The sequence below is a fragment of the Leptodactylus fuscus genome, chromosome 11 (assembly GCF_031893055.1).
Source record: "Leptodactylus fuscus isolate aLepFus1 chromosome 11, aLepFus1.hap2, whole genome shotgun sequence".
NCBI classification, from domain to species: Eukaryota; Metazoa; Chordata; class Amphibia; order Anura; family Leptodactylidae; genus Leptodactylus; species Leptodactylus fuscus.
The window spans coordinates 81,787,276-81,809,860 of record NC_134275.1 but is presented as its reverse complement, the minus strand read 5'-3'; the positions used below and the strand labels follow the sequence as shown (position 1 = coordinate 81,809,860).

Sequence of the window (22,585 nt, the reverse complement as noted above, 5' to 3'; positions counted from 1 at the left end):
CTGGACTAAGTTACACAGTTTTGATAATTGAAGCCCAGTTCTGTGGACTTTGCGTCTTGGGATTGAAGACCTGCCTTTGCATCAGTCATCAAAGATGGACAAGGCGTCCAACACCCGGGATCAGTTTGAAGAGATCGCAAATTTTAATGAGCAAGAGCTACCATCTTTTCACTGAAAACAAAGTAGAGCGCCACATATCGTATAGTGGCCGTGCTTGGTATTGCAACTCATCCACATTCACTCAAACAGACCATGAAGACGCCAATGAACGGGAAGTCAAATGGCCTGTAGGGATAACGGCGCTAATCCACAGGGTGTCGGACGCTCACGTCTTTCAGGTCAGTCTTATAAGCACTTACCAGGTACAACGTACCAAGTGTACAGAGGAAATTCTCAGATGACCGCCATCTTTTACAAAGCCACGCCTCTTTGTAAAAGAGTCCTTGTCACAACTCCTTGGCAGATCCCAGGCTCGGAAAGTGTGTTCTTTATCTCATCCCCATTTTTTTGCAGGTACGTCCTGAACGTTTCAGGACAGTTGGCAAGTTTGTTTATAAGCTCTGAAAACCCCTTAAAAAATGGCGGCCAATGGAAACACCAAATATTTAACGGAATATTGAAAAACTAAACTTCACTGTACAATCCAGAGCAGAGAACATCTCCCCAAGTATTTCACAAAATACAAACTACTATTACATCTGCGCCAAAAACTACCGACCAAACTGTCCACACACGCTCTAAGCTTCGTACGTCTTCTAACGTCTCTGGCCGTGGTTCGTGTCCTCTTGTATCTGCTGAGCAGATAAGGTCACATGGCCAGAAAACCTAATTGTGCAAAACAGGAAGTGCTATCATCAGTTCCTACCAGAATACATAGGCAAAACTGTAACACTCTGCTATGCCTAGCGCAAGTTCCTCGGGGGCGGAGCATGACATAAGAATTCTCTCTTTTCTCTCTGTGCCAAGCTTTGAACTCGTAGGCCCTGCACTTGGCATAACACAGTGTTACAGTTTTGCGTGCAGTGTTCCTTTAAAGGGGTATTTCTATCGTATACACTGATAGATGTGGGTCCCACTTCTTGGATTGTGCCAGTCCTATGAAGATAGCTAAGCATCAGTCCCATAGACACTAAATGGAGCAGCACCGCGCATGCGCAACCATTGCTCCATTCCAACACAGGACCCACATTCTTGCGATCCCCAGTGGGACAATGTCCAAGTGTCGATCCTGGGACAACCCCATTATTGTGCTCCTTACTTGTCTGTGCCTTTCACACCTGGTGTCGAGGACTTTTTGGCAGGTTACTCTTTCTCACAGTCCTTGGGGCTGCTGTAATCGGTATCAGTCCTACTTCTCCTTTTCTTCTGGAAGTGACAGATGCCTAAGCCGACCCCGAGTATCAGCAGAAGCGGTATGATCAGTAAGTAGTGGACTTTATGCTCCGCCTGCACGGCAGTGACTGGGGCATCCAGAGAACAGCTCCACGCTGCCTCCTTGTGGTTAGTTAAGAGCAGTTCAGCTTGGCGGTTGCAGCAGTCGGACGTGTATTCAACGCCATCATTTCCTGCATCTGAATATTCAGAGGCCGTACCAGAACCATTCACAATGCGGACAGACTTAATCCCATTAATGTCCGTCACTAAGAGCCTGGCAATCCATTGGCGATCTGTGCAGCCACCGGGAGACGAGGAATCGGGGCAGGACTGGAGATACGATGCCTGAGGGCAAACAGGAGGAGGCGCCATGGAGGTCTGAAAATGGGAGAGAGAATATGGAAGAAACATCATGGAGAATACACTACAGGGGCAGAGATATAATATGGAAACGGTGGCTGGGGAGGACCTGGCAAAGTCATGTCTGAGGGGTCCCAATCACAAATTTAGACCACACCCCCGCTTTAAAGGAACCGCCCCCTAATATAAAGGTGGAAACATGAGGATAAAATTCTGCAGCATGGTGTGCTATCTTGTCTGGTCAAATGCTCGGCCCCCTATCCCGCACCCCCATAGTTCACCCCACACAATACTAAACTCCATTGGTGGTCCTTGCACAAAATAATGCCCCCGTTGTGCCCCACAGAATATAATGCCATAGTTTATGACCAAATCTGCCCCTGGCCAGGTGGCTCCATAGGCCTCAGTGCTCAATTCTGCAATAGCAAGTTTAGTGAAAATTTTGGAAGATGTTATTGGACTCGGTCAGTAGAGTGCCACAAGATCCTCCGGTGTGCCCACTTCTAAGTTCGATGTGCTCTGGCGCCCGTGGGTGGAGTCCCAGGAATTCTACATGTAGTGCACCAGAGGAGCCATGACAAACCCAGCCCCCATATCTGTACCTATCATTATCAGTAGATTGATGTCCTCTAAGTAATTTAAATACAGTTGATGACATATAACATGAAGCTATAACATATGGTTGGCATCACATGCCGTATCGTGACCACATTTACAGTTGTGGTTCTATTGAGAATAGAAGATCATGGTTTCTTTATTCCAGAAACAGCGCCACACCTGTGCACAGGTTACATGTGGTATTGCAGCTCAGTTCCATTGAAATGAATAAGGCTGAGCTGCAATACCAGATCTGAGGACAGGGGTGGCGCTGCTTTTGGAAGAAAACAATTATGTTTTTTTGCAATCGTTTCCATTCCCTGTAGGACCACAGGAAGACCTGCCGTGGTTTGCTCACCTTGGGGGTCCCAAAGAGTTGAAAAAAAAATAGCTTTGTATGGACTTCCAGTAGAGCAGATGTCACTTACCTCATTTTCCCCAATGACTATCAGTGAGAGGTGGGTAAAGCATGGTGGCTGCGAGTCCCTGTTGCAGACGTCAGCCTTCACCATCACTGTGACTACAGTGTTGTGCTCGGTGTTGTCGGGCACCCGGATCTCCCTGCTCCTTATTTCGGACTTTCCGGCTTCCATCTCTATCCTGCCAGGAGAAGTTCAGAAGATTCGGGGTTATGTAGAGAAGAGATCATAAAAAATTAAGAAAAGTAGCCTTCATATGATTGGTCATATTACTGGGGGGTCCACTGCGGGGACCCTCATCGATCACAAGAACAAGGGCCCCATGTCCCTAATAAGATTGTGAATAATCCATAAGAAATAGACAGTGTGACCAATGGCTGACTACATGAGGGTCAACTGGTGAAGCTTTGGTGCCCAGTAGTCCATCAGTAGTCCAACAGACTTGTCCTATTTATACTCATAAGACATCCTATAAAGGATCTTAAGAACTTGTCCTACTTACCTAAATGTAGCAGAGTCCTTACTGACATCATTACTCATGGTGACGGTATAGCAGTGCGGTTCTCTAAAATTGGTGACCTTCACTGAAACCAGATGTAGGGTTCCTGGTGTCACGAGTAAGTTACTGGAGATCTGGAAGACATTACAATAGGTTTGTGTACAACTGGCTTCAAATTTGTGCACTGGTCTCCGTTGTTCTGGTCCATTGGGGACCTAAATGATGGAGAGCGGACCGCTAAAACAGTGGTCACCAGCAGGCCCCCGCAGTCCCCATAGACTATAATGGAGTCCATCGGGTTTCTGCCGTTTTTATACCACGCTCCATGCAGGACTTTCAGTGGAACTTTAAGCTTAATGCCATTAACAGCTGCAGCAGATACAAGGACACCAAATGTCAGCAGAGTCCCTACAAATCCCCGAACCCACCTCCAATATGCATTCAGCTGCACTCAGTTGTTGCGGGGCCTCCCGTTTCAGCTCCAGTCCTCTCCTATCCTGTCCTATCACACCAACGCTAAACTCCTCGCTGGGGATCTGGCTGATTTTTGCTGTGAAGAGTCCCGCCTGGTTGACTGTCTCCAGTTCGGCGGTCTGAGTCTTCCCGTTGCGTGTGGTCAGGCTGACATGGCTGAGGTTGGCCGACTGTGGAAGGCCGATAGCGTCAACTACCAGGATTGTAGGGACACCTGAGGATGGCAGAAGGAAATGGTGGAACCAGCAGAGGCGTAGAAAACAAAATGTAGAGCCCTAGACTGTCGGGATACATCCATGCTCATTCACAGCTACCAACATACTTGGCCCGGCGGAGTAGTCATGGATTCTTTATCAGAAGAAGGGAATAACTGCTGCCGAATATCTCTGGCGGGGGCTTATCTTACTTAAAGCAAAGGCTTGGACATGTTAAAATTCAATATGCCCAACCCTCCAATCCACAACCTCATTTATCCATGAAGAACAGAGAAATGTAAAGCCATCAATATTCGGTGTGACCTTTGCCCTTTGCCCCCCATTAGTTCTTCTCGCTACTTGCAGTCAGTTTTTGGCAGAACTGGGCAGGGAGGTTGTTCCCGCCGCCATCTTGGAGAACTAAGCCCAGATCTTCTGTGGATGTAGACTTACTCCAATCCGTCTTTATCTTCATGTCACCCCAGACAGACTGGATGATCTTTAGGTCAGGGCTATATCTGTGGGGGCCGGATCATCGCTTCCAGAACTCCTCCTCCAAAGGGCAAAGGTCACACCAATATTGATAGGATTTCTCTTTTCTTCATTCACTTCTTTTTCGTTATTGATAAAAAGCATTCCAACTATTCAGCATCTTCCCACACGTGCCTAAACCTTTTGCACAGGACTGTCTGTACCCAAATACAAACCCTGAAGGCCATCCAACTACTCTGCAAGTCTAGAGCTTCTGCATCGTTACCCACCTGCCACCGGTTGGTTGTTGAGTTGGTAGAGTCCAGGATGAGACCCATTTACAGGTGTCCCAAAATAGTAGAGGAAATCCACAGAACTCCGACCTAAGAAAGAGAAAACGACTAATCGGTGATTGGATAGGAGGAGTGACCCTTTATATGGAGGAGGAGCTCCAATCTATCAGAAGAATCTCTCAGCGGACTGGTCCTCATTGAAGCGATCCAACCGGTGGATTGAGAATTATGTACAGGCAATGATCCATGGGAACTAATATGCAAATTAGCTGAAGAAAAATGTCTCCTATTAGCCAAACCAGATACTTAGCTCTAGACGGCTGTTTCGGGGGTTCTTGTCATTTGACTTTCCAGTGCAGGGTACCAGTTAACTTGGTGAGACGTCTTAGGGAGATGGGGGATGGGATTTGTTCTCATTGAAATGACCCATCTGGTGTATGGAGAGAACAAGCGTCTCCCTCCAGCCAACCAGTACCTGAGCTACACTCACCCGAAACAGCCGTCTACAGAGGGGTGTCTGGTTTGTCGAATACGTGCATAATAAGAAGAAACAAATTCCACCTGGTTTGGCGATTCTCTCAGCTCGTAACAAGGGGGGGGGCTAAAACATTCATGAAAATAATTGTTATGCTTTTCGCCATATGTAAAAGTTGCAGGTTACAAGTTACATGAGGGGCTGTCCACAATCAATCATACTCACCTCTCCCCAATGCTCCGGTGCCTCTCAGCTCGGTCCGGTCCTCCCAGTCCGTCGTTGTCTTCCGGCGCTGCATATGACCGCTGTAGGGAAGGGATCTGGTACGTCACAACCTGCGAGCAACTTCAGACACCGAAGCAGCAGGACCCGACAGGGAGGACACCGGAACACCAGGGACAGGTGAGAATGATTTTTGTTTTTTTTCACCTCCCCTGGCCTATTTTAAAAATAATTGTTTTGGCCGGACAACCTCTTTAACTAATATGTTAAAGTTGTCAGAAGGTACCTGTAATATGTCTTATCACACACGCGTAACCTCTCCATTGTGCGGGTCCATGGGGGGAGAGACAGACCGCTAAAACTATTATGGGGTCCGTCAGATTTCCTTTTTCAGCAGCTGATCCTTGAAAACATGGCTGCTTTTTTCTACTAAGGAAGCAGCCATGTTTTCGAGTCCCACATACCCCCTTTAATAAATTTGCCCTAATATGTTTAAAAGTGCTTCTGCTCATTCATAGGTCTCTCACCTTGTACGTGAATACTGTAGGGTTCGACAGTTTTCATAAAAATCGTCCAGTTGCCGACCTGCAGAGGATCTGACAGGAACACTCGGTGAAACTTACCATAGGACTGGCGGCGGCCATTTTGTTTTCGGCCTAGGTCAAGTAACAGAGAGACGTCAGCCTAGTAATACCTTATATCATTTATATAGTATATTCTAGACTTCCTCGGAAGTTCAGTTACACAATGTTACCGGTTGGATCATGTACACGGAATTCCCTGACGTCGCCATTGATGTACAGCACGACATTGTGCAAAAACTCATCCACCGGAAAAACGTGATGAGCTATACCTCCCTCCGATGTCTGGACATGAAGGAGCGTCACCTGTAGCATGAAAGGGTCGCCATTACTCACAGGCTCACGATTCTTTGGAGCATAATCTTATATATTATTGTCTCTTTTAATCCCAAAAACCCACCATTATGAGACCAGCCAACAGGTCAGGGGGCGCTATGGGAAGAAGACAAACCAGAAGAGGCAATGCCATCCATTGGGCAATGTTCTGCTTGGGTCCCACCATTCATGTGGATGTTACCGTGACATGTACCACCAACCTAAATGACGTAGAACCCAATTACCCCCCTTCATGGTTGGGGTGCCCCCTTCGGGCAATGGTCTCTTTCATCTGGATAAAGTGTCTCACCACATTGGAAAAATTATTCATGAATGGTTTGAGGAACATAACACAGCTTCTAGATCCCAGATCTCAATCTGATCCAACATGTGTTGGAGAATAAAGTCCGATCCATTGGAGGTCGAAGCTCAAAACAAAAGGACATCAAGGATCTACTGATATCATCTATGTGACGAAAAGGCACCTTTGGAGGTTTTGAGGAGTCTATCCCTACAGATCGGAGGTATGAGGAGGACCTACACAATAATAGGCAGGTCTTTACTCACCACATCAAAGTAGGCTGAATCAGTTATTATTTTTGCAACTTCAGAGATGTCTTGGTTGTTGGTGAAGATGATTTGACCTCCAGAAACAGAGGCCAAATCTGCGTAAAGGTCAAATCTGTTTGGTCGTAATAACTCCCGACGGCTCCTTGATCTTGTTCTGGAAGGGTCTTCTGTTATTAGGAAGGACACCTAAAAACAATAGACACTGTATAGGTTATGTGGTATCGCAACCAAATTTCCATATTCTAGACCACATAACCTATAGATAGATGCGGTGCTGTTTTTGGAAGACATCATTGTTTATAACCTCATAACCCTACCCCAGGGGGACACAACATATAGGCAATTTATTTTTGGATTCTTGGAGTAACCAAACACGAGGAGAACATTAGAACTTCATGGCCATGGTCACATGGCCATAAAAGTATCACCCAAATGTCTCAAGGGTCAAACATTCACCTTCATCTTTCTTTCTTGGATTAAAGCCTCCACGTTACTTTGGAGATGTGCATCCTTGGAGGAAGCGTCGGTGAAGACAAAGATCTCAGAATATGGAGGAGTGTTGATCAGAGCTAGCTGAGGAAATGGAAAAGATAGTGATGTAAAATTTCCAAAAATAATAGGAATACATGGAGTTATAGAGAGTCGGGGTGAAGGATATGAGCACTTACCTGAAGAGCCGATAAACACATTTCTGGCTCGTCTCCACCACCAAGAGCGTGAAGACTGTCAAGGACTTTTAAAAACTCATCGGGGTCACTTGTCTTATGCACAGGGCCGAAGCCTGAAGATATAAAAATGACCGTGGTTGACTGGATGGATCTATCAGAGACAAGGGGGTACACGAGTATAGATGGAGTGAGAAACATACTTGGGTCATTGAAGGGTACCAAGATGTAGTAGTCTGGTTCCAGTAGAGTCTTACGTTGACGTTCAATAATACTTCGGGACTGTAGACGAGCTGATGTGATCTCCTCTCCCATACTGCCCGTGGTGTCCAAGACAAAGCTCAGAGCGGGGAAGGCCGAAACTCCAAGGAGTCTGGAGCAAAAAGCAGAGAAAGATAGATTTACAGAAACGAAGGGCCCTGCTCACATCTGCACTATGGGTTCTGAGTATAATATAGTGAAGGTTATAATCATGTGATGTGTGAAAAATACTGTTATCCTTACAAGCTGAATGCTAGATATAGTCGCTTATGCTTGAAACTGGTATAATGTTAGAGGATAAGATGGCGCCTGTATCCAGGACGGGTGCAAGAAAAACAAATGCTTGGCTTGCTGCCAGAAGACAGCGCCCCAAGGTTACCACGCAGGCGAGGAGAGTAGCTGGATATATATGACACTGCTGAAACTTTTTCTGTTTGATTGGCATGTCCCATACCAATCAGGAATGAATATGAAAACTTAAAGGGATTCTACCATTAAAGCAACTTTTTTTCTAAATACCACGTCGGAATAGCCTTAAGAAAGGCTATTCCTCTCCTACCGTTAGATGTGGTCTCCGTCGCGCCGTTCCTTAGAAATACCGGTACTTACTGGTATGCTAATGAGGTCTTGGCAGCAATGAGGGCGTCCTTCTTCTTCATCTGCCTCCTCCCCTTGCCTGTCGTCTTCTTTCTTCGTCATGTCTGACGCCTGCACAGTCGGCTCTGATAGCGAGACCCTGTTAGAGCCGACTGCGCATGCCGGCCAGCGGCCATATTTCCAAGGTTGCAATTGCGCGCATGCGCAGTACGCTCCTCACATCTTCGCCGAACAGAGTGTACTGCGCATGCTCAGTAAGGTCCGTACAGCCCTCCGTTGCCTGGATGAGTTCACTTGCGCGTCAGAGGGCTGTACGGACCTTACTGAGCATGCGCAGTACACTCTGTACGGCGAAGATGTGAGGAGCGTACTGCGCATGCGCGCAATTGCAGCCGACTATACAGGCGTCAGACATGACAAAGAAGACGACAGACAAGGGGAGGAGGCAGATGAAGAAGAAGGACGTCCCCATTGCTGCCGAGACCTCATTAGCATACCGGTAAGTACCAGTATTTCTAAGGAATGGCGCGACGGAGACCACATCTAAAGGTAGGAGACGAGTAGCCTTTCTTAAGGCTATTCCAACGTGGTAATTAGAAAAAAAAGTTGCTTTAATGGTAGAATACCTTTAAATTGTTGCTCTCTCTCTTCCTTTCTCTGCTACTATTTAACCCCACATTGTTTTAATAAAAATGCGTCAGTATTTCCTCCTTGGCTGAGAGAGGAGCTAATCCCAACATTGTGTGTCTGGTGTCATTTCCTTACCGCCTGGCACTCAGCCTAATTAATTAGGACGAGGACAGTTACCCAGAATTATTGGTCAATTGACCCGTTGACTTTCGGGCTAGGGCTATATAGATCCACATCATATACAAGGGCAGAGGTTCGGCCTCCTCTCACCTGAGCATATCTCTATCGGTCACCTCCCGCCGCAGCTCACTCAGAAATTTAATGGTCGCCTTTAGAGCCAATTCGGCTGCTTTTTCATGGAGAAAATGGTGGGGGGAAAACAGAGCGGTGGCCGTGTCCTTGTTGATCCCTCCTCGGGCGCTGCGTTCTCTGCTGTCGTCAAATGGGCCTCCATGACTGCACTTTCCTAAAATAGAGGGGACAAAACTGGCTGAATGAGTGAAAATCAAAAATGACATCTTATATCTATTCCGTCCCGTGAAACGCTAAGACCGGGGCTGCAAGGAAACTTTGGTCAACTTTTAGTCTCATTGTCCTTTTTCTCGATAATTTGATGGGTGAGTCTTATTATACATAAAGTACTGTGCAAAACTTTTAGGCAGGAATGGAACGAATATTAATCCAATGTACATGGCTACATTAGGGGCAAAAAGTTTAAGCAGGTGTGGAAAATGCTGTCCAGTAAGAAAACTCTCAGGAACAGAAGGGTTAACAAAATGAAGTGAATGAAGAAAAATGAAATGTAAATCCCATCAATATTCAGTGTGACCTTTGCCATCCATCAGCTCCTCTCGGTACTTGCAGACAGTTTTTGGCACAACCGGGCAGGGAGGTTGTTTCCGCCGCCATCTTGGAGAACTAAGCCCTGATTTTCTGTGGATGTTGCTTGTTCCAATCCGTCCGTCTCTCCATGTCATCCCAGGCAGACTGGATGAGGATGAGATCAGGGCTCTGCGGGGGCCGGATCATCACTTCCAAGACTCCTCCTCCAAAGGGCAAAGGTCACACCAACTATTGATGGGATTTATATTTCTCTTTATTTGGGTAATTGATAAAAATATCTGATTAACCCTTTTATTTCTGAAAACAGTCTTACTTTGCAGAATTTTTTTTTCACACCTGACATAACTTTTTGCACAGTATTGTATATATCATGTAATGGGTTCCTAAAGGCTTCCGCCATCACCCTATACCCTGTGTGTAGTCCTTAACATGGCTATACACATTAACAATGGTGGATGAACCCCAATTTTGATGGGACAAGCAGTGTATAGGGGATGTCCCCACTCTGCCCAATGGTAGATGTGAATGGGAAGAAAGGTCAGACATATTGGATTTTGACATCTCCTCTCCACACTGAGAATACATGTATAGGTATGGTGGAGTTTGGGGCCATAGTCAGGAGAATCTTAGCCCTCATGTACACTAACACCAAGTACAAACCACACAAAGACAAGGGTGTAATACAGGCGGGCCACGAGGCTGCGGTGGGGCCCTTTCAGGGAGAGGATCCAGTCTTGGTTGGTCCCATCATCTTTGGAAAGGATACCCCTCTCACTAAACTCTATTATGGCCCAAGAAATAGGGGGAAACACGAGACAAACGCCAAGTCCTTCTGACCTGGCACCATATGAGTTGCCCAATTTCATCTTTGCTATGGGCCCCATTACTTCTATGTATGGCAAGGGACAAGCTACGAACCTCGAGGCTTCACAGGTGACACTCCGTAGTATCCAGATGTCAGGAGATGTCTCTTTTCGATGGATTTCACAATGTTATTCTGACAAGAGACATCTGCGCAATCCGTACAGGTCTGTTCAGAGACTGAGAAGGAAAGAAGAGACAAAGAGAAGGAAGTGTCATGGAAGACGTCTACAGAATGGCAGGAATCAAGACCAGGAGACATATTGGGGGTCATGCTTAAAAAAGTAGGAGGTGATGCCCAAAATAACCAAAGTTCTCCATCTGCTAAATGACCTATGGAGAGACCTCATGTCCGCATGTCTTGAGGCTTTGGCTTTCTTAATCAGTGCAGGATCTCTACAGGTAACCCTCACCAGAAGCCAACAATGCCTGGAGGTAGAACGTCTCAAGTGCTGGGGGATGGGGCTGTTTTGGGGTATAATATGGATAGTACAATATAGTACATGAGATACATAGTATAGGTGAGGACCTTGAGGGAATCAATAAAGCAGAGATAGATCCAGGATGGCGGAGTGCGTGATAATGTTACACACCTTCGGCTATTGAGTCCAGGTCTTTCCCCGGGGTGGCGAGATTAGGATGGACGCCCGTGTTCCCCAGCTCCACCCAGTTTGTATGACTGTAGAAATCCTAAGGGTACAAGTTATCAGAATTTAGTGGCAGAGACGAGAACATAGTCCAAGCCACATCTAAGTCTCCATAACACATTCTGCTGCAGCCCCATAATGGAATGTGTTACACCCCTACCTATACCAAACCAAAAATCTGCAACATCCACTTATGGCCTAAAGTCCTAAAAAGGAGCATAACTCACCGGCCCTGGTGGAAAGCTCAGCCTGGGTCCCCACTATACAACTTATAACTATTTGCTGCTGACCAACTGCTATTGTTGCAGTAAAGGGGTTACTGTTCTCCTTTCTGACAGTGGAAGGCTGTGTATCATAAATCTGCTCACTACAATACAGCAGAGGGCAGGGCAATACATTTATGATGCACAGACTGTTAGCCATCAAAGGGAATCAGATAGGAGAATCAACCTCAGTGTGATGAGCATGACCTGCGCCCCTCCCCCCGGCTTCTGGGCCCTCCACAGATGTGACCACTGTAACCTCAACCCGCTCGACACCCCTAAAGTAGGGGAGATGAATGTGGCTAGCCTCAATGTACCCCTCCCATTATAATGTTGATGTAGCTCCAGTCTTACCTGCAGTGAGTGTAATATCTGACCTAGTATCTCTCGCGCTCCTTCATACTCCTTGACCCTCACGTTCCTCAGCAGGTCCTCACGGGCTCGTAGCAGGAGGCTGTTCCCTTGTCTTACCCTCTCAGAGTCAAAGTGTCTGATAGGATCATTGCGGGTACCACTAAGAAAGTCCATATTAGCGTTGGCACTAACAATCTGCCTCATGGCGGTTCGAAATGGACGCAAGGACATGTCTTCTCCATAGTATGCCCCCAAGATGGCATCTGCTGTCAGAGTCTTGCCCTGGAACACCAAGAAAAAATACATAAGACGTGTTTTGAACATTGTATGGAAGCCTTATTGAAGCAGTATCCTTGTGGGTTTGGATGTTTGTTCCTCAATAACGCCGAAACGGACGCTCGGATTACAGTCAGATTTTGCACATACCTAGAATGGCGGCCGGAAGGAAACATAGGCGCCTTACCATCCCCGTAGGTTGGCGAATGTCTCAACCGCGAGCACCGAAAGCACGGTCGGCGGAGGCTGAAGGACCTGAGAGGACGTCATCGTCCTGAGCTCCGATTGGAGCAGGCGATGGAGAGGGCGGAGGTGTAGATACTCAAGCCGGCCGCAGAGCCTTCATGCTGGTGTCTGATTGGAGCGGCCAATGCGGGGGGCGGGGCTATCGTGGCTCAGGCCGGCCGACGCGCAGGACGAGGAAGATGGCGGCGCAGATGCGGAGTGCCGGACATGGCGAAATCGTTGGATTGCGCCCCACGCCATGGATAGGTGAGTTCGCCATGTGCCCGGTGATGGGAAGGGGAAAGGCACACTAGAGCCGAGGTCACAAACCCACCGGATACCCGTCGAGCGCCATGTCTGCCCGTACCTGCTGCGCAGCACAGTCTGCAGCCCCAATACACACCAGGACACTAGGCGCACAGCAGCCTCATGGAGGGGTGCCAGGATCGAGGCTGGCAGGGGGAGAGAGTGGAGCACAGCTCACCAAACCGCCGTATACCCCTTCAACGCCACGCATGTCCATAGCTGCTGCGCCCCACTCTCTGCAGACCCTAGACACGCCGGGACACTAGCCCAATGGCAGGGGTCCCGGGATTGTGGAGGGGGGGGGGGACGCACGGAGAGAAGGGGGCCGTGGATGAAGTCGCGGGTATTACTAGTATATATATATTTGGAATATACAGTCACTATACGGTGATACTTGTTGTATGAGGTAACTATATACAGTCACTATATGGTGATATGTGGTGTATGATGGTATTAAATGCAGATATTATATGGACTGTGCATAGCGGTATTATTTGCAGACTATATGGTCTTATTTTCTGGTCAGTCTACATTTGTATTATTTAAGCAATATATGGAGGGTTTGGGGGTAATATAAGGGTGCATTCACACTGAGTAAACGCTAGCTTATTTTGTAAAGTAAAATTACACTTGTAAATTTTGCTATCCCATTGACTTCAATGACATTTTACAGGCATATTTTTACAGGCGTATTTTTACAGGCGTATTTTTTACAGGCGTATTTTTACACTTGTAAAAAAATATCATTGAAGTCAATGGGATAGCAAAATTTACAAGTGTTATTTTACTCTACAAAATAAGCTAGCGTTTACTCAGTGTGAATGCACCCTAAGGCAGTTTATGTAGTAATTGTGGGACAGTATTATTTATGCCACATAGGGCAGCGTTATTTATGTACTACATGGCAGATTTATTTATGTGCTGTAAGGCAGTATTGTTTAAGCAAGGACTTACCAGCATTATTTAGGCAAGGTTTTGCCATTCTATTTAAGCACAGTATGACAGTATGATTTAGGCACTCTATGCAGCTTATTCAGGTGGTGCTGTGCTACATGGCAGTATTATGTATGTGCTACATGGCAGTATTATGTATGTGCTACATGGCAGTATTATGTATGTGCTACATGGCAGTATTATGTATGTACTACATGGCAGTATTATGTATGTGCTACATGGCAGTATTATGTATGTGCTACATGGCAGTATTATGTATGTGCTACATGGCAGTATTATGTATGTGCTACATGGCAGTATTATGTATGTGCTACATGGCAGTATTATGTATGTGCTACATGGCAGTATTATGTATGTGCAACATGGCAGTATTATGTATGTGCTACATGGCAGTATTATGTATGTGCTACATGGTAGTATTATGTATGTGCTACATGGTAGTATTATGTATGTGCTACATTTCAGTATTATGTATGTGCTACATGGCAGTATTATGTATGTGCTACATGGCAGTATTATGTATGTGCTACATGGCAGTATTATGTATGTGCTACATTTCAGTATTATGTATGTGCTACATGGCAGTATTATGTATGTGCTACATGGCAGTATTATGTATGTGCTACATGGCAGTATTATGTATGTGCTACATTTCAGTATTATGTATGTGCTACATGGCAGTATTATGTATGTGCTACATGGCAGTATTATGTATGTGCTACATGGCAGTATTATGTATGTGTTACATGGCAGTATTATGTATGTGCAACATGGCAGTATTATGTATGTGCTACATTTCAGTATTATGTATGTGCTACATGGCAGTATTATGTATGTGCTACATGGCAGTATTATGTATGTGCTACATGGCAGTATTATGTATGTGCTACATGGCAGTATTATGTATGTGCTACATTTCAGTATTATGTATGTGCTACATGGCAGTATTATGTATGTGCTACATGGCAGTATTATGTATGTGCTACATGGCAGTATTATGTATGTGCTACATTTCAGTATTATGTATGTGCTACATGGCAGTATTATGTATGTGCTACATGGCAGTATTATGTATGTGCTACATGGCAGTATTATGTATGTGCTACATGGCAGTATTATGTATGTGCTACATTTCAGTATTATGTATGTGCTACATGGCAGTATTATGTATGTGCTACATGGCAGTATTATGTATGTGCTACATGGCAGTATTATGTATGTGCTACATTTCAGTATTATGTATGTGCTACATGGCAGTATTATGTATGTGCTACATGGCAGTATTATGTATGTGCTACATGGCAGTATTATGTATGTGCTACATGGCAGTATTATGTATGTGCTACATTTCAGTATTATGTATGTGCTACATGGCAGTATTATGTATGTGCTACATGGCAGTATTATGTATGTGCTACATTTCAGTATTATGTATGTGCTACATGGCAGTATTATGTATGTGCTACATGGCAGTATTATGTATGTGCCACGTGGCAGTATTATGTATGTGTTACATGTGTTATGTTGTATTATTTGGTTGCCTTATGACGTTGGTGTACTACATTCCTAGGTGGGCATAGTATGGCAAGGTTGGGGGAGACCCTACTCATAACTACTAAACATTTCATGGGCCATGTCCTAGCCCTGTCTTTACTATGATGAATATACGGTATATAGTGTCTTATACTGCTGTTCCTGGCATTTGTAATATACAGGACCATGGCTAGCGCCTGCACGCCACTCCGATCTAATGCTGCTTGTCAGGGGGTTGCATGTGGTGAGTCAGCAGAGCGGCCCCTCGTCCCCACTCACCAAAAAGAATCAGTGCCCCGAAGCAGAAGATTACATCAATGGCCACCGCAGCAGGGGGCGCTTATAAAGGCGAGAATGTGGCTAGGTCATCCCCTCATTATTCCTCCATGCACCTGCTCCCTTCATCATCTGTCGGCCCCCTCCCCAATCCCGGATGACTCTTTTCCTATTATTAATAGGATGAATAATAGGGCTGAGAAGTCCAAAGCAAACAGGGCGCGTGAGGGAGTCGGGGGCGAGGTGATCTCATTAAAAGCCGAAGTTCTGCATATAGATAAGTATTCTAGATGTAGCAGAGCTGAACTTGTCACACACATAATACAGAATGGTCTCTCGGAAAGACGCGGCCAATGACAAACTCAGCTCTCCGACATCTGGATCACCTGGACAACGTATTAACTGTATAGCTACAAGGAAAAGACCAGGGCTACAGGGCGATATTGTCCGGGTCACTCTGCAACTCCCTCACTCACCAATGTAAGTTAGTGGAGTCACATTGCAAACCCAAGGGTAATGCAACTGCAACTTCTAGTTGCAAAAAATGTAGCATTCAAATTTTTTTTATGACAACAAGTCGCAGTCGTAGCTGCCTCGGGGTCACTTATATTAGTGAAGGAGCTGCAAGGCGACATGGCAATCTTTGGTTGGAGTTGTGGCCAAACTCGCCTTGCAGCCCTAGCCTAAATGTAATTTATCTATTCCTCACATTTTCAAGCCCTCTGCTTTCTGTCAGTGTATGGCACTATCGACAAGAACAAGGACCTGATGTTTGTTCCCCTTTATATGATCCAGGGGCCAATTCTTACCCCCACCGATCTCCTTACTTGTTGCTAACAAAGAAGGCCTGTGCAAATTCTCATTACCAGGCAGCAGTGGAAACAAATCAAGACCAGGCCCCACCGCACCAAGGGCCCCCTAGCAGGTCCATGCTCTGTCTATGTGGGTGCCCCCGTAATGGAAAGGCTATCACAATATCCAGCACTGCTGGGGTAGTCCTATGTGCGGGTGCTGCCTGTCAGTCACAGACTACACCTATCAGTACTCCGCAGGCTTCTGCTGAGGGTTGTAGTGCCGCCATGTCACATTCCTCCAGCCAACCTGCTCTGGTTTTGTTTGCTCCTAAAGCTAAAAGAAGAGGTTCTGGAAATAAGACACGATCAGATCACTGCTATTTCAGCAATTCCCCGGGGTATTGTGCAGTACATGCACAGCTGAGCGCCCTCGCAGCAGCCGCAGAGCTCAGTATTATGCAATAACGTGTAATGATGACAACCTCGCTCTACATGTAGGACACTGGTGACAGGATGCTGAGGCGGCGTTCAGCCCGGGGTCACATGAACCTGACATACAAAACCTCATGGACCACACATGAATCCTTTCCTGTTCTTATATAGACACAGAGGAAGAGCTGAGTACGTGAGACTCGGCAGATAGCCAACCACAAAGCATTAACAAGAAATACGCAAATATTCACAGAAAGTCTACGCTACGTGGTCTACACAACATCACGTGTAACATGTCTAGAAGTTCATGTGTAGCGTGAAGATCCTGGATCTCGATGCACAATCTGTAAGATACGTACTGAAATAAGACCTGTATTGAGTTTTGCCCCAGGCTCACATCCCCATACACAGATAGTGTGTACGGGGCCATAGAAATGAATGGGTCTGTGGACTCATAGGAAGAGCACCGGCCTGCATCGGTCATGTACACGAGGCCTTAGAGAGCCCTCCGGGCCTGGGAGATTTGCCAGCTCTTCTAGGAGTCCAGGAGGTCTCCCATTGGCAGCTATGAGAACAAGCCATCATGAGAGATCACAGAAGATGAATATCCTGGTATCAATGGGAGTTATAGAAATCTGTATACAGTGAGAGCCCCCTAGTGGTGACAGAGGGTGCATGAAATTTTAGTAACTTGACTATATGACATGAAGCATGGGATTTGGAACTGTGCCAAATATAGTAAGAGTACCTACTATATAATACAGTAAGATTGTAATCCAGAGATCCTGAGACCTGTCACTTGTGGTTAGAATTACAATTGCAATGCAGAAAATTGAGTATTTTTAGATCTATTTATATAGCCATCTATTAATCCAAAAATATCTAATACCCCATCAGTCCCATAGATGCTGCATGAAAGGAATGTTTCTTTACATCGTGCTCAAGATAAGACCCATGGCTCTCCCCATAGAGTAGAACTACAACTCTCAGCATGCCCTAACAATGAAGAGATCATGAACAGGAGCGGGACAGAGCAGGGCACGGTATTGCTGCCAGGGTTAGTCAGTACATCATCTCCTACATCGCTCTGCTTAGTCATGAACCTTAGAAAGATGCCCGAGCCTCGTCCTGCGGCGTCTGACAGATCAGGATCCATTATATCCCCCCCGTAGCTGCCAAAACCGTAATGGACTTCACTTAGTCGTATAGTGAATGACGGGGCGATATTACTGGGACGGGTTATTATTAGCAGGGGCCTCGCTATAAGGGGTGCAGCAGCAGCAGTCAATACTGGGGTCCCGGACTATGAGGGGGCGCAGTGGTCCCTCTGCTACATAACATATACCACTATTCCCCACCATTCCTGAGCAATCAGTGCCGTTAGCTTCAACACCTAATATACTAATTAGACACTCTATTGTTAGTTGGGCGGTCCTGGACTATAGCAGAAAGTCTAGGACCGCCCACCTGACAACTGAGAGGCTAAATAGAATATTGCATCCTGAAACTAACAAAAATTATTACTCAGGAAGGGTGGGGGTCACAGAAAAAATTCCAACAGCACCGACTGAAGGATGCAAAGAGTTGGAGTTGTTGGAGATGGTGAAAGGTCCTCGTTAATGCTAGAACTGTACACACGTGACGCTTGTATGTGTAATACATGTAGAGTGATGAATAATATTGTACACGTCCTTTAGGTTACATTTATAGTAAGTATTCCCCCATCCCCCTCACCTCAAAGTCTTCCCAGCGAAGCGGCGGTCTGCTGGGGTGTTTGTGGTCCAGTAGGATCTGCAGAGTAACGTTGAGCACGGCTTCTTCCGTCAGATCCTGATGAGTGAACGATCCCCAGGTGAAGGACAGGAACTTAGACCAGAAGTTGGGGAAGAAGGCATGGCCACCTGGTATGGCCAGGCCCCAGAGGAACAAGAAGGGGAGGAGCATGGGGAGGGAGATGGTTACGGATCCTTCATTGAGAGTACCTGCATGGATGGAGATGGTCTACACATTAGTACCGTATATATCAATAGGTCAATGATTTGTATAGGGGGTGCAATCGCTACTGGGACCTGGAGCCTCAGGGGGCCACAAGGGCCTCTGCACAACATGGTAAGTGGGACTCTGCCTGTTTTGTATTGAAGCCCAGGAGCTTCAGGTTATGTTTCTGCTGAGAATCATAAGGGACCAAGAAGTGGAGGTCAGTGGCAGTATCCGACCACCTAGGGTGAGGAATTTTTGACATTAGTATTTTTTTATTGTTTTTTAGCAATGTCTAAGCCCCAAAACATTACAGTTGTTAGGATCCCTGATGATCGTCTCTGAGCATCCTGTAAGAAGGTGTGCAAGTTCTCTGCAGCACCGCCACAGGTGAAATGGGGTATTACACATATGCAATGTAAATCAATATACGGATGGACATGCCGGGTCCTCCAGATTGAGAGAAGCTTTTTATAGCTACTTTCTGACTATTAGATGAGGATCCTGAATGGAAGACTCCAATAATTCAGAGGTATCTGAATGTAGATTTACTAGGCCGACTTTGGAGGACACGTGGTGACAATAGGAGTCTCTTTCTGATCTGTCTCCATTTTTCTCGGTGGGCCTCCATAGTAGCAGCATTTTGTTGAACTTGGAGTTAACATGGCGCTTTCACATCTCATTAGGAATGCCGAGCAGTTTTGTCACCTATCTGACTGACTCCCCCCCCCCCCACAGCTGCTAATATAAACCCTACACCCCCCACCCCCCCACCCCACCCGCCACTGAATAAGCTATTTCTCAGCCACACAAAGCCTCCTGTCATATAATTGCTGCCTCCGACCCCATTATTACACACGCCGTGCTCACACTCTATTATTAATGCGACTAAGGTGACGGCGGGGAGGGTGGGCGACGCAGCGAAATTACAATATTCAGCCCTCCTGGATTTTTTTTTACACCTGAAATTTAAATATTAAATCTGACTTTTAGAATTGAAAAGGAAAGGAAAAAATTTCAGCAAAAATCTCATGATATTTCTCAGTCTTTAAGAAAAATTAGTCTAAGGCGATGATCGATACAGCTCGGAGCGAAGGGGTTGTCCAGCCTCGAGTCCATCAATGTACTGCATTCAGGGTTCTGGGAAAGCTGGGTGGCAGCTTCCGTCATAGAGGTCGTATCGGTTGTCCATACGTCTTGACGTTGACAGACGACTTTTAGGATTTGTATAGGGTCAGATGGTCTCAAGATCTGACCAGTTAAATAAATCCTCCCATAGACTGGTATTGGCTCCGTGCAAGGTGCAAAATCGGGCACCTTCTAATATATAAAGGGTGTTATTCCCAGTCCATGATGTGCCCACTACTCTAAAAACACGCCTTCAAAAAAATTTCCGTCTCGCGTCTGTTGTGTACACGAGACTTTAGTGGCTGTGGGTTTGGTGAGATGTTGGATGTGCGTATTAACTGAACCGCCGCAACGCCCCAGGACTCGCAACGGCAGCGTTTCATAAATAAAAACTAGTTGGGTTTCGAGCAATGATTTGGCAGAACTGAGATTTATATGAGATTGGTGACCCGCGGCGGCGTCAACAAACCAAGAACATGAGCAGTAAAGTAATCTGCGTAGCTGGGGACACTGTCCAAGGAGCCTGGCGCGACAGTCAAGGTGCCGTCTGCTACATCTGGAGGCTGCACGGCGACATCAAAAATCCAAACCTGCTCGACTTTGGTTCGCAGTTTACACGATTTTGCCAGCATAGACTATGTAAGTGACATTTAACGCATTGCGTTGGGCGTGACTCCCATTGCACGACCAGAGGTCACCATGTCGCCCTGATACCCTTTCACCAATGGCAGTGAGTGGACTGAGAGTGCTGGGACTTGTAGTGATGATGAAACCCAGCGGAGCCTCCATCTTCAGCACCTGCAGTAAGACTTACACTAGTGAAGGAGTCACAGGACGACACGGTGTAACAGGAGTCTAAGCCAAAGTCACCATGTAGCCTTAGCACTGCATCAAGTCGCAGACATTTTCTGGTCACATGACTAGAGTGGCCATATTGCCCTGGTTGTTCACAGGTAATTGTGCTCAGCCTCCTATCTAGAGATCAGCATTGTACACATATAGACAATGTTTGCTCCCGTATATAGATCCGTACTGTACAAAGGTAAGTGCACATTCCTGTATTGTATCCACCGAGATAGTGCACCCTTCTATACAGAGATAAATAACATCTATACGCCATAGGTAGAACACGCACTGATATGTATAGGTGCATATTGTACATGTATAGTCACGTGCATACACCTATATAAAAGATAGATATATATATAGTGCACACAAATCATGTGCACACTTACAAACGTAGATACAGAGTCAAGTGCACACTCGTAGACACACACTATACACCTATATAGCCAAGTGCACACTCTTAGACACACACTATACACCTATATAGCCAAGTGCACACTCTTAGACACACATTATACACATATATAACCAAGTGCACACTCTTGTATACTTGCAGGACATGCTTGTAGATAATGATCATGAATAGACACACACATATATATAGTCAAGCGTTCACATTCTTGTATACAGTAGTACACGCTTGTAGGTAATGATATTGTATAGACACACTGCACACATATATAGCCAAGTGCACACTCTTGTATACTTGTAGTACATGCTTGCAGGTAATGATATTGGATAGACACACACTATACAGAGTGCATAGCCAGGTGCACACTCTTGTACAATATAGAACACGCTTGTAGGTAATGATATTGTATAGGTGCACACTCTTGAATACTATAGTGCACACTAGCAGGTAATGACATTGCATAGACACACACTATACACATATATAGTCAATATGTACAATATAGAACACGCTTGCAGGTAATGACATTGTATAGGCGCACACTCTTGTATACTGTAGTGCACGCTTGTAGGTAATGATATTGTATAGCCATACACAATACACATACAGTACATAGCCAGGTGCACACTCTTGTATACTGTCGTGCACGCTTGCAGGTAATGACATTGTATAGGTGCACACTCTTGTATACTGTAGTGCACGCTTGCAGGTAATGACATTGTATAGGTGCACACTCTTGTATACTGTAGTGCACGCTTAAAGGTAATGATACTGTATAGCCATACACAATACACATACAGTACATAGCCAGGTGCACACTCTTGTATACTGTAGTGCACGCTTGCAGGTAATGACATTGTATAGACACACACAATACACATACGGCCAAGTGTGCAGATTGTGTACCAGCGCTGTGACAGACCTGCACACCCATGTTAACCCTTCCACTGCCCAGCTCAGCCAGTCACACACCAGATATCCCCGTAAATCTCTCTGGCCACCCTGCTAATTGCGGTGTCAGGACTTATACCCCCATCATCCCCTCCGCACCTGCAGTTCCCGGTCTCTCCTCAGCCTCCTCCTGGCACAGATCTCTAATCTCCTAGTTTACAGTCGCCACTTCTGAGTTTATCAGCCCAATAAATGACAGCCCGTCCCTCCCTCTGCTCTTAAAGGGACAGCACCCAATATTCCACAAGCCTGTTTGTAGAGTGACTTTGTGTGTGCGGGGAGACGAGCAGCGTGACAGAAAAAGGAAGCGATCATGTGAAAGAAACACCGTCACAAAGACACCGCAAAAGTCGCTGCAACAATATTTGGGAATTATTTTTTTTTTTAGTTGCACATTTAAAAATTTTTTTTTAAAGAATTGTGGCCATAAATGAGCCAAATCCAGCACTTGTCAGCGGTGCGCCCTAATCCGGCCTCTTTGTGTGCCTCTCCATTGTGAGTGCGCAAGTA

General features: G+C 45.9%; 1 protein-coding gene across 1 annotated transcript; it reads right to left on the bottom strand.

The window, feature by feature from the left end:
• Positions 1 to 163: 163 nt before the first annotated feature.
• Positions 164 to 22,242, bottom strand: VWA7 (von Willebrand factor A domain containing 7). The gene is made up of 17 exons (XM_075260501.1): positions 22,175 to 22,242; positions 18,496 to 18,743; positions 11,966 to 12,247; positions 11,295 to 11,391; positions 10,759 to 10,881; positions 9,268 to 9,463; positions 7,713 to 7,882; positions 7,513 to 7,625; positions 7,301 to 7,417; positions 6,842 to 7,030; positions 6,133 to 6,265; positions 5,906 to 6,034; positions 4,679 to 4,771; positions 3,678 to 3,937; positions 3,253 to 3,383; positions 2,760 to 2,931; positions 164 to 1,752 (listed from the first exon to the last, which is right to left on the bottom strand). The coding sequence occupies exons 2-17, from the start codon at positions 18,703 to 18,705 to the stop codon at positions 1,303 to 1,305; spliced, it is 2,865 nt and encodes a 954-aa protein (XP_075116602.1). The 5' UTR covers positions 18,706 to 18,743; positions 22,175 to 22,242; the 3' UTR covers positions 164 to 1,302.
• Positions 22,243 to 22,585: the final 343 nt, after the last annotated feature.